Source organism: Dermacentor albipictus, chromosome 2 (genome assembly GCF_038994185.2).
Source record: "Dermacentor albipictus isolate Rhodes 1998 colony chromosome 2, USDA_Dalb.pri_finalv2, whole genome shotgun sequence".
Taxonomy (NCBI): domain Eukaryota; kingdom Metazoa; phylum Arthropoda; class Arachnida; order Ixodida; family Ixodidae; genus Dermacentor; species Dermacentor albipictus.
In genome coordinates, this window is record NC_091822.1 from 186101019 (window position 1) to 186116259 (window position 15241).

The 15241-nt window shown below is 43.2% G+C and overlaps 1 protein-coding gene across 1 annotated transcript in view; it reads right to left on the reverse strand.

The window, feature by feature from the left end:
• The window catches only part of LOC135920556 (lisH domain-containing protein ARMC9-like), a 28765-nt gene extending 21223 nt beyond the window's left edge, over positions 1–7542 (reverse strand). The window contains exons 1-5 of the mRNA XM_070533373.1: positions 7520–7542; positions 4597–4786; positions 2237–2337; positions 1994–2116; positions 483–650 (exon numbers count right to left, since the gene is read on the reverse strand). Of these exons, the coding sequence (XP_070389474.1) occupies positions 483–650; positions 1994–2116; positions 2237–2290 (345 nt within the window). The 5' untranslated portion in view covers positions 2291–2337; positions 4597–4786; positions 7520–7542. The remainder of the gene's footprint in view (positions 1–482; positions 651–1993; positions 2117–2236; positions 2338–4596; positions 4787–7519) is intronic.
• Positions 7543–15241: the final 7699 nt, after the last annotated feature.

Genomic DNA, 15241 nt, shown 5'->3' on the forward strand with positions numbered 1-15241 from the left:
CACACTACACAATGTCTTCTTACAGGTCACGTGTTTGACATACCATGCACTTGGGCTAGCACGCCTACACGACATGCAACCTACTAACACAATACTAACATATAACTAAACTGAATTTTGTGGGGTTTAATGCCCCAAAGCTGCATAATAGGCTATGAAGGCCATGTAAAAATTTTAAAATGCCACACATTTGGGCTTGATGGTACATGTCCTCCGTATTGATAGTGCAGGGTGAACAGTGATACAAGAAGGACAAATGACAACACAAGGCTCCTTCTGCTGTCATTTGTCCTTCTTGTGCCATGTTCACTCAGCACTACTCAATATGAAGCACACGTAATGTAATTTGATGAATTCATGTACTGCTCATCACTGCCGTGGAAGTTGAATGATCGCACTGGCAAAGTTCTCTGTTGGAATTTTTGTAGGATGTATTACAGTAACAATGTCATGGAAGAGTGTGAAAATGGCTCACAACTCACAGCTTTCTCGGGGTAGCGCTGTGGGTAGATGGCAAAGTGCAACCGCAGGTGAAACTCCAGGTCACGGCATATGGCCTCATCGATGGCTGTGCTTCTTGAGACAACAGAATCCCAAATAGCAAAAAACTGGGCCTGCTTGCCTTCATCAAAATAGCTCAGCAGTTCTTTCTGCACAAGGAAGGCAAAAAAAAAAAAATTGGCTGTAGTGACAGACACACAAGCAAATAAAGAACCCTTCTTTAATACATACAAAAGACATGATACGAACTTTCAAGGGACTCCTTGCCACAGAGGTTCTAAAAGGACCCACAAATGGAATTTGAGAATCCTGTTCCTCAATGGAAGGGAATAAATTACTGCAAAAGCCGTCCTATGACTGCGAGAATTCTGCAGCATACATTAGAAATAAAATATTTGATGAAACTTTTCAGTCTGTAAAATTCTTTGCCCATATTTGAGTGATTGCTAGAAGCACTCATCCTTGAAATTCAACTGCATGGAATCAATATATCTGAGCCCAATTTTCACGATAAATATTTAAATCGCTGTACAGGATGATGCATGCCATTTTTGATTCAAATCTTCTCTAAAAAAAACATACGATAAACTTGCGAACAGCTTTTCTTTTTGTGTGCGTTCAAATGCAATGTATTTATCTTTTACAATGACAATATTATTAGCAGTGGTCAACTACTATCTACTGACACACCGAATTGGATTCATGCAAATGCGAAGAGACGATCGAGCATGTTTTGTGTTTTTGTAAGCTCTATGACATTGAATGTAACATTCTTCGGAGTGTATTTAACCGATTCGGCAACAGACCATTTTCAGAGACTAAGATTCTCAGACCATGGCCCCACGCATCTCACGCTTACAAAGCGATGCGAGTATTGCTACAATTTATGACCGACTGGCTTCAGTGACTGATTGTAGGGGTGATGTGATGCACAACTGCACGTGTCCACACTGAGATTACCTTCTTCCCTCCCTGTCCATTCTTTCTTTTCATCCCTTAAACCCCTTCCCCTGTGTAGGGTAGCAAACTAGATGTGCGTCTGGTTGATCTCCCTACTTTTCCTTCCTTATTTTCCGTCTCCTACTATCTACTACTTATAAATAGAATGCAAGACACCAGTGACAGCTGCATTTATATTTTGCAGTGGTGCCACCAGTCACACCTCGCGTCACATCATTATCATCTTGCTTACATAAGCTGTACTTTTTGTAAAAGGACATTTAACTCATTTTGAGAACCAACCCTACCATTTCAGTATCACCCATAGCCTAACATACCATACATATCCATATACATACATATACATATATACATACATCCTGACATAGCCTAACCTAACATAATGTAAAAACCTAATCTGTCACTTGAGCTTGACCCAATGTTGGCTTTTTTGTCCTTTTATTAAAGCAATAAGCAGCCAGCATGGACTTTAGCTGCAGACCCTTGCTGTGGTTCAAGTGGAGCTTTATACATTCGTCAGGGAAACCTTTACCTGCACTTTCTGTGTCCGCTCATTTCTATACGAAGCAAAGCTCTCCTGGATCGGCTTGCTGTGTGCCAGGCATTCTTCTTCGAAGTGTTTCGACACACTGTGGAGTCCTAGGTAGTCGAGATACTGCAAGAGGTTTTTGAAGAGGAGTTCGAAACGTCTTGCAAGAATCTAGCAAGCTGAGAAAGATGGCAGCAGTGCTCTTGCTATGAATGGCAGCACTGTTGAAATATGATAAAGACTTGCCTCTTTGACAATGAAGTTCAACTCCCCTTCAATGGACAATACAAAGCCAGACATGTCATCAGTTGTCGCAGGCTCCAATGCTGCTGTCTGTGAATCTTACTCTGCAAATCAGAAGAAAACAAAACTGAATGCAACAGATTAGCACTTATAAAGGTAAAGCAGTCAGGGAACATACAAAATATGAAGCATTGTTTTCTGTTTATTGCCCCAAAATTATTCAAATTTGCATCATTGCACCATCACACCTTTACATTCAGCAAAATGAAGCATGCTTGCAGTAAAACTTGTCGTTAATGACACAAGTTCCCTAAAATAAGTGCAAACAGTAACATGCAACACCGTGGCTCCACCTATGTCCCTGTTTTTGTGTTTATGCTGATTTTTGTCAAAGATGCAGCAACAAGCCCAAGTCTCTACATCATTGTTTACCTAACACATGTTCACAAAGCAAAAGCCACATAACTATATTTTCAAAGACGTTATATTTTCTTTTATTTTAGTCCAGTACTGCAACACAACACTGTAAAACAGCTGCTGCACAATTCAGACTGAATTCTACAAATAGAAACATAAAATGTGTTTGTCATGTGGATGAGAAAAAGCTATGTATTCACTACTCTTCTATCCATCCTATCTGACCAGACTCTCTTCTATGGCAATAAGACCCACAGACTTAAATGGATGGTTGTCAGCCACCTCCACACTGATTCCTTCTTGCAACACAACAGTTCCAAAATTCCTGGAGCCAGTCTTGTATGAAAAGCAGACTCCTTAAGTACTTATTTATTAATTTTTTTACAAAATATTGGAGGCCATTATCTGTGCCCAAGTGAGAGTTGAATTATAGGTTTCGAACCAGTAAGCTTTTGTAACCTGGTTCTCAAGCAGGCTGCTAGCTAGTACAGTCTTATGTGTCGCCAGTGCTCTGTCAACTAATCATATATTTTTTTTCATGTTGCATTACTTATATGTATTCCTTCTTCCGCATCTATGCACACTCCTCTGGATGTAAATATTCTTGAGATAAAATAAGAAACAGAGATGAGAATGAGTGCACAAGCCAGAAACAAGTGCTAAGAGGTAACATTTTCAACTGCACAACAAAGCCTGCCCAGCTTTGTCTCACTTGACAAGCACCTCACCTGAGTGCTTCACTGGTAACCTTCGCTGTCACTGCTTGTGGTTACACAAGACAAACCAATGTTCAGACGGCTGCACGAGGCATTCAGAGATCTTGAGCAGTGCATTCTAAGTGTCAGTGACATGCTGCTTAAAATTATACTCTGTCCATGCCATGAAGTTACTGTGGAACTAATGAGCTGTTGGTGAAGAGGGAACAGACGACATACTTCAGATTGTACACGTAACTCAATAAAAAAGACCTTTTTCCGTACCACACCTATGAAAAGTTGAAAAGTTAGAATGCTTGCATGAAGCTAAAAAAAAAGAATTCTGCAGTATTATGTGGCCACCTGCCGCAGTTGCTTAGTGAGGTCTAGGGATTGAATCCCGGCCACGGCGGCCACGTTTCGATGAAGGTGAAATTCGAAAACATCTGTGTACTTAGATTTAGGTGGATGTTAAAGAACCCCACGTGGTCCATCTTTTCAGAGTTCCCCACTATGGCGTGCCTCGTAAACAGATCGTGGTTTTGGCGTGTAAAACCCCATAATTTAATTCAATTCTTTATTACGTGGCAAAACCATGATCTGATTATGAGGCACGGCGCAGCGGAGGACTACAAAATAATTTTGCCTACGTGAGGTTCTTTAACGTACACCTAAATCTAAGCACACAAGCGTTGTTGCATTCAGCCACCATCCAAATATGGCCACCGCGACAGGCAATTTATCCCACGACTTTGTGCCTAGAAGCACAATTCCGTAGCAGCTAGGTGATCATGGCAGCTCCTGCATCAAGTGGATTCACAACACCAGATGCAAGACGGAATAAAAATATAGCCCAGACAGACTTCTTCAGCAGTTCGTGTGGTGTTTTGTATGGCAATCACTTTATTTTTGCGCAAATAAATTAGTGCTGTTAAGGCACTGCTGGCTACATGCTTGCATGTCGTGAATAGATGATTACTGATGAGTTTGCATGATGTTTCCATTTAGAATCTGTAGTACACAGCACATTCTAGAAAGATAGAGCATTCCTTTTTGCAGAAACATGCTCTTAACAGTGTAACCACACAGACCAATAATAAATTACAGACGTAGAGTTGTAGCCCTGACCAAGCCTCTGTACATCACATTAAACATACTGCTCTCACAAACTAGGCAAAAAAAAGTCTTAAAAGCAGTATTCTATGACATCAGTCAAAAATGCACCTGCTTTAATTGAACCGAAACTCTTACCAATATTTCTCCTAGGTGCAGGCATGAACTCGGTTCATTTGAAGGTGCAGTTCAGTTGAGTGGCCTTCTGTTTCCACAGACCCGTGTAATTGTCCACACGGAAGTTAAGACTGCACGTGTGGCAGTGATGAACTTTTCAGCTGAATTTCCGAGATCATCCCTCTTGGAGTAAACAAGCCATGACATTGACCTGCATAAATTAGTGTAGTGTGCAACTATTAAAGATGACAGCTTATTCTGCATTTAATAAGCTGAAAAGTAACATATGTGAAGCAAAGCAGCCACATAATAAACCAAACATGATGCCTGCACTTGCTCATTTCGCACTTCTGCCATATTCTCCCTTTCTGTGGTGATCTTATTTGTAGTAAGACTTTTTCGACGCCTTTACAAGAAAGCTTTTATTTCCCAGCCTTCGACATCCAATAGCAATCAAAAACAATGTGATGCAGTAGAAGAGCTGTGGAGGCTTAGTTATGCAAGATTGGGTGGGCACAGTGTACACAAGGCAAAGATGCACAAACTTTGGTTCACAGAACAGATAAAGATATGCAGTTCAGCATGCACTTTTCAGACTAAGTAACATTAGCACACCAGCAACCCTTTCTGCATTGCATGTGTTGTGAACTTATGGCGTGAAATTCAAATGTCTAACCTGGGAAATATGAGCTAACTCAGTAGCAACGGCTTCATAACAAAAGATGTGATACTACACTTCATGTGTGGAAGTCGCTTTATCAACAGTGCACTAACTGGGTACACTGTGGGGTGAAAAAAACTGCTTTTGAATGGGATGAGAGGAGACGGCAGGTGCAGAGCACTCGTGTCTGTTATCTCCTCTTGTCCTGTTCAATATTGCTCATCCTTTGTACAAGTCACTTCATTACTGCAAGCAGAACAAAAGGGAAAGCTGAAATCCTGATGTCTTTCGTGGCCTCAGAGCTGATAGTTGGCTTTGTTCACGTTCAGTTAAAGTCAGCAAGATGAGCAGGACCAATGTGAAATAACAATTACAACTGTTTCAGAATTTAGAATTTTTCTTCCATCACATGCTCGAGCATGAAGCTCTTCACTGTATCTCCTTCAATCATGAATTATGTCTCTCTTTCAAAATTTACTATATTCAAGAAAATGTGGTGAAGACCCCAGATAGAAAAAGCAGTTCTAGCCTACGGCATTAACATTCAAGTTGTTTTGACCTGTCCTCATTATGACAAGCGGTGCACCTTGCATATTCCACTGTTGGCAACACTCTGTGGCTGCATAAAAAGAGGTGAGATTTTGTTGAAAGCATGTGCCAAAGCTGTTGACAAACCTCGGGCATTTTGATATATTGTTAAGGGGATAACGTGTATTTACAAATTATTACTATATACAAGGTTACAACAGCCATAAGCAGTGGTGACTGATCCAAAGCTTCGTGCGTGTCTCTGGCCACTTCGTAGCCAATGCATGAACATATGAATATGAACAAGAAAGCTCCGAGCATGACTTACAGAAAGCCAAGCTTTGAACACTGGACACTGCCAACATGTTTCTCAAAACAAAAGCCTTTCACAATATTTCATGCACTAATGTGGCATATGTGGCACCTATGTTTGTTTAGTAGAGGGTTCCACTTAAGTTCTTATGTAGTGTTTGTGTTTTCTTCTTTTTCACCAGTCAGCATGCAGAAGCTAGTACAAGCTGCATCCCTATAAGCAGATACTGCAAAAGAATGTCCCATGGTGGAAGTTTATTTGGCATTTGAACATTGAAGAACAGGGTAGGGATGCGATGATATGTCCTCATTCTGTGTCTTGTAGATTCGAGTATGTACCTATCAGACAAAATATGCACTCCTTTAAAGTTTGGCACTTTGAAACTTTGTAGCACAAAAGAGAACAGAAACACGAATAGAGTATAATGGTACATAACCCGAGTTCAGTGGATATGCATGCTTCTATGTAAAGGGTGTGACGGACAAGCTAAACGGAATCATTAAAGAGCTAAAAATGTACTAAAAGCGACCCACCTTCCACCTCGGCATGAGTGAAAGAGCCTGGGGCATCACTTTTTATATCCTTGGGTATTGATAACGTTATTGCATCGAGTATGCAGCATAAATGTTAACCTGCTAAGATTTAAAAGAAATGACATTTGAATTTATTAGGTAATGAGCTGTGGCTTTCGCTTAACTTAAAATGATTTCTAGTAGTATAACTTATGCTCATTCTTTCATGCATGCTTGTGGAATGCTTGTGCTGTCGTTGCAGCAACTTGCATCCCCATAAGCGCTGGCAAATTTGCATTTTTTTTTCGTAAAAACCAGGCACTTCACTGTGCCAAGTATTATACTAAACGGAGTCGACGCCAAAATGCGATTGCTCTGCAAAATCTGAGCAAGAACAGTGCAATGGTGAGCGAAATATATATTATAACGCGCGCAGTAATATATTCAGGACCCTGTACAAGTCCCATAATGATTTTTGCAAATCTTGTATTGGGGCACTACAACATATTATAAGACAAATACAATTATTTATGAGTCCCGGTTGAATAAATAGAAGCAGTGGTATAAACTTGTATTGAACAAATTAAGTGCTTTATAGGTGCCAATAAATGCAATAGAAGTAGCGATCACGATATAAACTTTTATTGGTAGTATTGCTGGGCAAAAAGCCAATCAAGCAGATGCTCCAAGCATCGAGAATGAAGGCACAGAAGGTGTCGCTTAACTTAAGGATTTATGTGTTCTAAGCTCTTTATGTGTTGCGCTGAGGGTATTTAGGTACCATTTATTGTTTTACTGCATAGTTTCGTAGGGATTAAAGCTGGCCACCTGCACATCTGCAGGGGTGGTATCGATGGGGCTATATATATAGGCCACGATTCATTATAGAATACGTGCTGTTCCTATGTGTGAGTATAAGACAGCACCAACAACTAAGATCAGCAGAGTCTGGGAGAGTTTGCCTAGAAAGCTTCGATTTAAAATGTAACAATCAATGCACTTTGGTACAACAAACCACTTTGGTGTACAGCGCCCCTATCTACACCAATACACTTGTAAGCTAATAAAGCAATATAGACTGAGTTTTATCAGTATATCAAGGACTATTAATTTAATAGACTAATACAGGCTATCAGTTTTATCAGTGTATCAGGTCTATTAATTGCATAATACAATAGAACAATAACGGCTATCAGCTTTATTGGTGTGTCAGGTTTATCGTTTCATAATCCAATAAGATAGTACCTATAGAAACCATTGAGAGGCTTATAATGGAATTTTTCCTAGGTATACCCCGCCAAAACAACCGCTACACGGCCACGGACGCGATATTGTTTGAATAAAGCAACAAAAGAATCTTCGGTGCGAGAAAGCCGGTCGTGGGTGCGAGCAACACGCGACTTAGCACCTGACGCGACAGCTTTTAGACAGGTCTCTCGCGTCCGCTTTCCATTTGGGTCGTCGCGGTCTTGCAGCACGTGCCACAAAACAAAGCGTTGCGTCCCGCTGCGCTGTGCGATCGAGAAGGCAAGCAAACATCGCCGCGCCGGCTCGGTCGGCTCGTGGCCTCCGAGATTGCACTGGTGCCAATGCGATCTCGGAGGCCACGCCCAACTGTCAGCCCGCGCTGCGCGCCGCAGGGAGAGGCAGAAGTGAATGCACGGCTCGGGGATTGCGCCCGGGTGATCTCTGAGGCCAGACCCCGTTGCGGCCAACCTCCTTGGCTGCGGCTGCCTGCGCGAGGTGCCGCGGAGAAAGAGAAATGCATGCACTAATTTTTCGTACCGCCGCGCGTTGCCGGGCAGCATGGCGCGGCTCGCGCAAGTTTAAGCGTGACCTCCGAGATTGCGCGGGGAGATCTCGGAGGCGACGTATAGCTGCACCTTCCTGCGCGCCGCACCGCGCAGTGGAAGTGAATGCAGTAAAATCTTTCACATCGCCGCCCGTCTTTCGCACTGCCGCGCGTATCGTACAGCCATTCAGGCGCAATAGAGAGATGTCAGTGCAGAAGTGCGATAGGGAGCTGCTGCTTGTGCACTGGTGCGTAGCTATGCGCCTACAGGCGGCGGTGAGAAATAGCATCGTTGCTCGATGACGTCTTCGACGCGGGGACGCAGTAGTTTTGAATTACCGCAGCGAACGAGCGCCGAACTCTGCGGAAAGCGATGCACTCAGCGCGCCATGGGTCAGGTATTTTTTGGTTTTTGAGACGAATCTAATTCGTTATGTCCATTGACAGCACTATTCCACTTCGTTAAAACGAGGTCTTTAATGAAATTAGTATCTATCGGGATTTCAAGGGGAATTTCATTTACTTCGTTATATGCATTATTTCGTTATATCCACTCTCGATATATATATATATATATATATATATATATATATATATATATATATATATATATATATATATATATATATATATATATATATAGCATAAGAAGCCAACAAACACTTACACCAAGGACAACACAGGGGAATTACTTGTACTTGTAATAAATGAAATAAAGAAACGATAAATTAATGGAAATTAAAGTGGATGAAACAACAACTTGCCGCAGGTGGGAACCGAACCCGCAACCTTCGCATTTCGCGTGCGATGCTCTACCAATTGAGCTACCGCGACGCCGTTTCCCCGTCCACTTTCTTGAGTATTTATGTGTCCTAGTAGTAGGACCCTGGGAGTGTCAGCCAGCGCCACCACTCACAGACCTTAGAGGTGGACGTGGAACGTCCTTTCTGCTGCAGGCGTCAGGAGAACGTGATCTTTTTGGGTGAAGGCAATTGGTCAATAAACCCACACATGCTACCTGAAGTGGATGAAAAAACAACTTGCCGCAGGTGGGAACCGAACCCACAACCTTGGCGTTTCGCGTGCGGCAAAAAGGACGTTCTACGTCCGCCGCCAAGGTCTGTGAGTGGCCGCGCTGGCTAACACTCCCAGGGTTCTACTAGGACACATAAATACCCAAGAAAGTGGGTGGGAAAACGACACACACACACACACACACACACACACACACACACACACACACACACACACACACACACACACACACACACACACACACACACACACACACACACACACACACACACACACACACACACACACACACACACACACGCGCGCGCGCGCGCGCTTAGGCAATTATGACATGGCCTCATGCCCCTACATTAAGGCTCACAATGTCATTACTCTCGCACCTCGTTACATCGAAACTAGATATAACGAAATAATAAATATAACGAAGTAAATGAAATTCTCGTACACGGTTTATTCGACGTCTTGACCGGAAAGTATAACAGGGTGTTCTTTTTTTAGAAAATAAAGATGTTTTATAAGTAAGTTATGACCGTGAGACACCTGTCCTCTTCGCACACAAGCTCTACGGTAAGGCGAAACTACTTTGCTGCTGCTTAAGTTACTCTGAAAAGACTAACAAAAATTTAAAAAAATATTTTGTTATCATTAACTCGAGGGCAATTGTTTATACGGCAAACTTGTAGGTTTCCAGGAAAAACAAAGGGAAGGTGAGAGATGGAAATTCAAGACGACGAGAAAAACGCGATCAAAGTGAAACTTCGTGGTTGTCACAAATTATGGCGCACTCAATTTTTAGAAATCCAAAATATCGCGCGTAATTTGATACATACATCGTCGAAATTGAAGCGAAATTGCGCATCAGACGGCAACGCCCCGTAAAGAACTGCGCTGCGAAGTTTGAATGACAGCATGGCCGCTGCAAATCTTGATCCTACACCACGATGGAAGAATACTTTTATCTTCCACCGTGCCCTACACACAGCGCGCTACAAGCTTGCCAGGCAAGACGTGCTGCATCACTGTAGCCGCCGCGCCATGTCATCGCGGGGCGTTTCGGTCCGATACGGTAGCGGGGCCGCCTTTCCTGCGCTTCCGCGGCGCTCGGTTTCGATATTGCCCAGATTTACCGTCGGAATCCGGCGATAAATATCTCGAAGTAGGTGCGATGTTCAACGGATTTAAATATGATAGTGCGTTAAAATGTCACTGGCTTCAAGTTCGCCATTTGAACAACTGCTTGCCCTCAAGTTGAAAATGAACGATTAAATTATTTTTAATTAGTCTTTTCAGAATAACTTTAGCAGCACCAAAGTATTTTCGCCTCGCCGCAGAGCTTGTATGCGAAGACGACAGGTGTCTCATGGTCATAGCCTTTTTACAAAACATCTGTATTGTCTTAAGAAAAAGAGAGAGAGAGAGAGAGCGCGCACCCTGTATAATGAGCACTCACTTTCTAACCTGGCTTCCTGTCCGTTTCCGGACATATATTCCGCATAGAGCTTTAACACAAACTACCACTGCTGCGCTGCACTTTTGAGCGATTCTGAATGGTTTATCTCATACTCATTTGGCAGCGCGAAAATGTAGCAATACAGCAAACACGGCGCGCGCGAACTTGAGTTATCCCCATTCGTTTCTCCTGCGTCTTCGTTTTGTGTACGCCTTCCTTTTCATACCATTAACCCCTAATCTTGCTCCTCAGCTTTCTCACGTTCTATACAAGGTGTCCCAAGTGTCATGCACCAAGATTTAGAGATATGCAGATGCCGCGTAACTGAACACTAAGGTTATGTTGTTTGCCGTCGCTTGGAGATACATTATTTTTTTTTCATTTTGCCGAATTAAATAATTAGTATTAATTATTAATCAACTTCTCAAATATTATAGTTAGATTAAAAATGGCAATGAGAAAACTGCAGAGTGACAGGAAGAACTCCCGATACAGCTTTCTGCTGCTCAATACGTGCTACATAAAAGTGTCTTTCCGAACATGAAAGAGGCCCGCGAATGCACCCAAAATGCCTCGAGGTGCCAGTGGCGCGGTGATTTTGCGTGTATTTGCGGGCTTCTTTCATGCTCGGCAAAAGTGAGTGGACTAGAAATGAGTTATCAGCAATAACATAGATAGATAGATAGATAGATAGATAGATAGATAGATAGATAGATAGATAGATAGATAGATAGATAGATAGATAGATAGATAGATAGATAGATAGATAGATAGATAGATAGATAGATAGATAGCACCATAACGCTGAAGGACCGTACGAGAGAGAGAGAGAGAAAGAAAAAGAAAGCAAGCAAGAGCTGGGACTATATGAGAGGGGGAAAAGCCTTTAGGAAACGTGGAAACGACGTCGGGACGAAAGCGCGTACACGTATACGTGCTAGCTGTTGACGCTACGAAGTCACGTGCGATATGGTCGACGTACGAACAACAAAAAAAAAATGTAAGAGAAGAAAAAGAAAAAGAACCAACTGCGGTGAGTGGTTCAAAACAACACTATAGATATATGATGCAGAACTCGTTGCGCGTATGTTCGTTGTGGCGAGGCAGTTCTGAGAAACGACCGTTTACCTCTTTCTTCTTTTTTTTTTCTGCTTCTTTTTCGCGCAGGACACACTCGATGGAGCACGTGCGACCTGTGAACCTGAGGTCGCGCGCCTTGTCTCGTAAATAGGTCAGGGCCGACTACTGCGACTGTACTCGTTGTGACCGGAACGTGCCCTTCTTGCTGTCACTCTTGCAGGCACATAGGCGCGTCAGTCTGGTCCGCTTACGTACAGGAGGAACACTTCATTAATATTGCCTTATGGACATGTGACCCGTCGTAACAATACCCTAGCGCTCGCGTATAGCAGAATGAACTTGGGACGATTGCCCGCAGAATAATCGGCTATTAACGGTTGCTAATTAACCGTTGATAACCGTCATGCATTAAATCTGCAGTACTGTTATCTGCAAATCGAAATAAACTTACGACGTGTTTGTCCCTGGAGTGGGCGACCCTTTACGTAAAGTTTGATTGCAAACATTGTATATAACTCCTATTTGCTTATTTTCTCCTAGCTTCTTTGCTATCGCTTGTTTTCTTCCATAAGTTCTATCGCATCATCCTAATAACTACACAATAGCAATAACTAAATATGCGCAACCGTATTTTCCACGTATGAATGACGATTTTAAAAGTTCTGCTTATCATTTCGCAAGCTCTAACCTCGCGAGAGACTTCTTTTTTCCACAACCGTTCTCGCTCGACTATATATGGCGTGCGGCGCTGCGTGCCAACGCCATTTAGAATTTTTTTATGTCTAAGTGGGTGGGGTCCGAGCACGCCCTACGCCACCTATAGTCTAGGTGTCGTTGGGCGTGCACGGTATCAAATGTAAATCAAAGAACAACTTAGCAACGTAAGTGGCGGCGGAGTCCCAAATTTGTTGCTTTGAAACGTAATTATCAACTATTATAAACTAAAAATTACCTTGCGTATATCTCACTCGATTAGACAACTCCTTTTGCGCGGTTTATTTTAGCCAGTAATCTTTAATTCTTAACTCTCACGTCGCGTTTTACCGGCTCCACGTTGGAAGTCAGCTAGCAGTTTGTACGACTGCAGCACTGAAAGCAAGGTCCAGCAACGCAGCCCGCGTAAATGCCCCGAAGCGGGCGTACCGACGTTGGTGAGACCAGGACGTCGGCGGTGAATCGTAAACTAAGAGCAGCCTGCAAGCGGACACATATATAGTACAGACCACGTGGTATAGACCCTTCTTGCGAAGCAGTTCGCTCTATAGAGAAACTAGATGGCGCTTTCGGCGGCGCGTTGCACATTGCCTCAGCCAATGCACACAAATACGAAACCAGTACTGTTGAATACGAACCCATGCCTTGCTGTTGTGCAATCAGCTGTCGGAAATAGAACTGTGCGTTTGCTAACGCACTGAAATCCATACATGCTACAAAATGTGGAACGGCACTGGACTGGACTGGACTGCCTGTGCTGTCAGCCGTTCGCGATGCACGCCCTGCCATGATGATAGAATTTCACTCATCCACCTGCGTCGTATCGCTGACTTCCAAAGAAAGAATTTAAGCCCTGGAACATCAATAAGGGAAAATGCCGCTCCTTAACCAGTGACAAAGAGAGTAGCGCAAATTCCCGGCATAAGTTTATTGTGCGGTATCTAAATACATACACGCCAACTCACACGCCGAACTTACGCCCGCTCGCCATCGCCAGCGTATAAGGAATAAGTGAATTGGTGTACTCTTGAATCAATGCGCCGAAGCATGGGTGACGGCGACTACACCGACAGCACACGAATGTTTAGAAGCTGAACGTTTCGTGACGGTTCACAGAACAAGCGAGTGACAAGCGAAATACGTCCGTGCTACAAGCTATTACAAAGTACATAATATCTGCGCTCCAAGCCCTTGCGCACAGCTAGAACAAATCTATCGCAACTGAGCACACCCGCAAGGCAGAGAATCGCACATTCGGCACATTCAAAGCTTGTGAAGAGGGCGATTGTCCGCTCTTGCTTTCTCAACGCACTGAAAAAAAAAAAGAAAAAATCATCATCATCATCAGCCTATGTTATGTCCACTGCAGGACGAAGGCCTCTCCCTGCGATCTTCCTGTCCTGCGCCAACCGATTCCAACCATAGCACCGGGAAATTTCCTAATTTCGTCGCAACACCTAGTTTTCTGCCGTCCTCTACTGCGCTTTTCTCTTGGTACCCATTCTGTAACTCTAATGGCCCAACGGTTATCTAACTTGCGCATCACATGACCTGCCCAGTGCAATTTCTTTCTCTTAATGTCAATTAGAATATCGTCTATACCCGTTTGCTCTCTGATCCAAATCGCTCTCTTTCTGCCTCTTAACGTTATGCCTAGCATTCTTCGTTCCATCGCTCTTTGCGCGGTCCTTAACTTATCCTCAAGCTTTTTTGTCAGTCCCCAAGTATCTGCCCCATATGTCAGCACTGGTAAAATGCACTGATTGTCCACTGATACGAAGCTAACTGAGCACAATTATCACTACGCGACTAAAGATTCATGTCATTTAGCCTTCCATTGCAAGGATTGTGGCTGCAAACTACACACACACACACACACACACACACACACACACACACACACACACACACACACACACACACACACACACACACACACACACACACACACACACACACACACACACACACACACACACACACACACACACACACACACACACACACACACACACACACACACACACACACACACACACACACACACACACACACACACACACACACACACGCGAAGCTTGACACGAGAAGCTTGACTAGCAGTGTAATTTTTACGCTGTGAACACCGCCTGTGCAAATGCTCTTACTTATTATTGTACAGTACGGTGCAGCAGGTACATTACTGTACAATACAGTACAAGTACTGTGCAAGTACGTGGAGCCTCCAGCGTTAATTGAAGGCGCACGGCTAGACCAGCTTGCTTGGACAGAAAGGCTGGTCGAACACAATCATCGAGTATGAGGAGGCTTGTGTGTGCTCCCAAGCCTGACAAACATGGATTCGAGGGCCTAATGAATGCAGTGAAAAATAAAACAGATGATTTCAGATTGCTGCTTTGAGTAAAAAACAAAGGCTCTCTCCACCAAAAAGGCTTATACCAGCTTTCACATTTGCCGCGTAACATGTGCGTAACATGCGTAACATTCACCGCGTAACATGTGCATCACTGTGGCTAATATTCATGCCAACAAATTTGAATACTATTTTTGTCTGCATGGTTTGACTTACATAAGTTTGGAA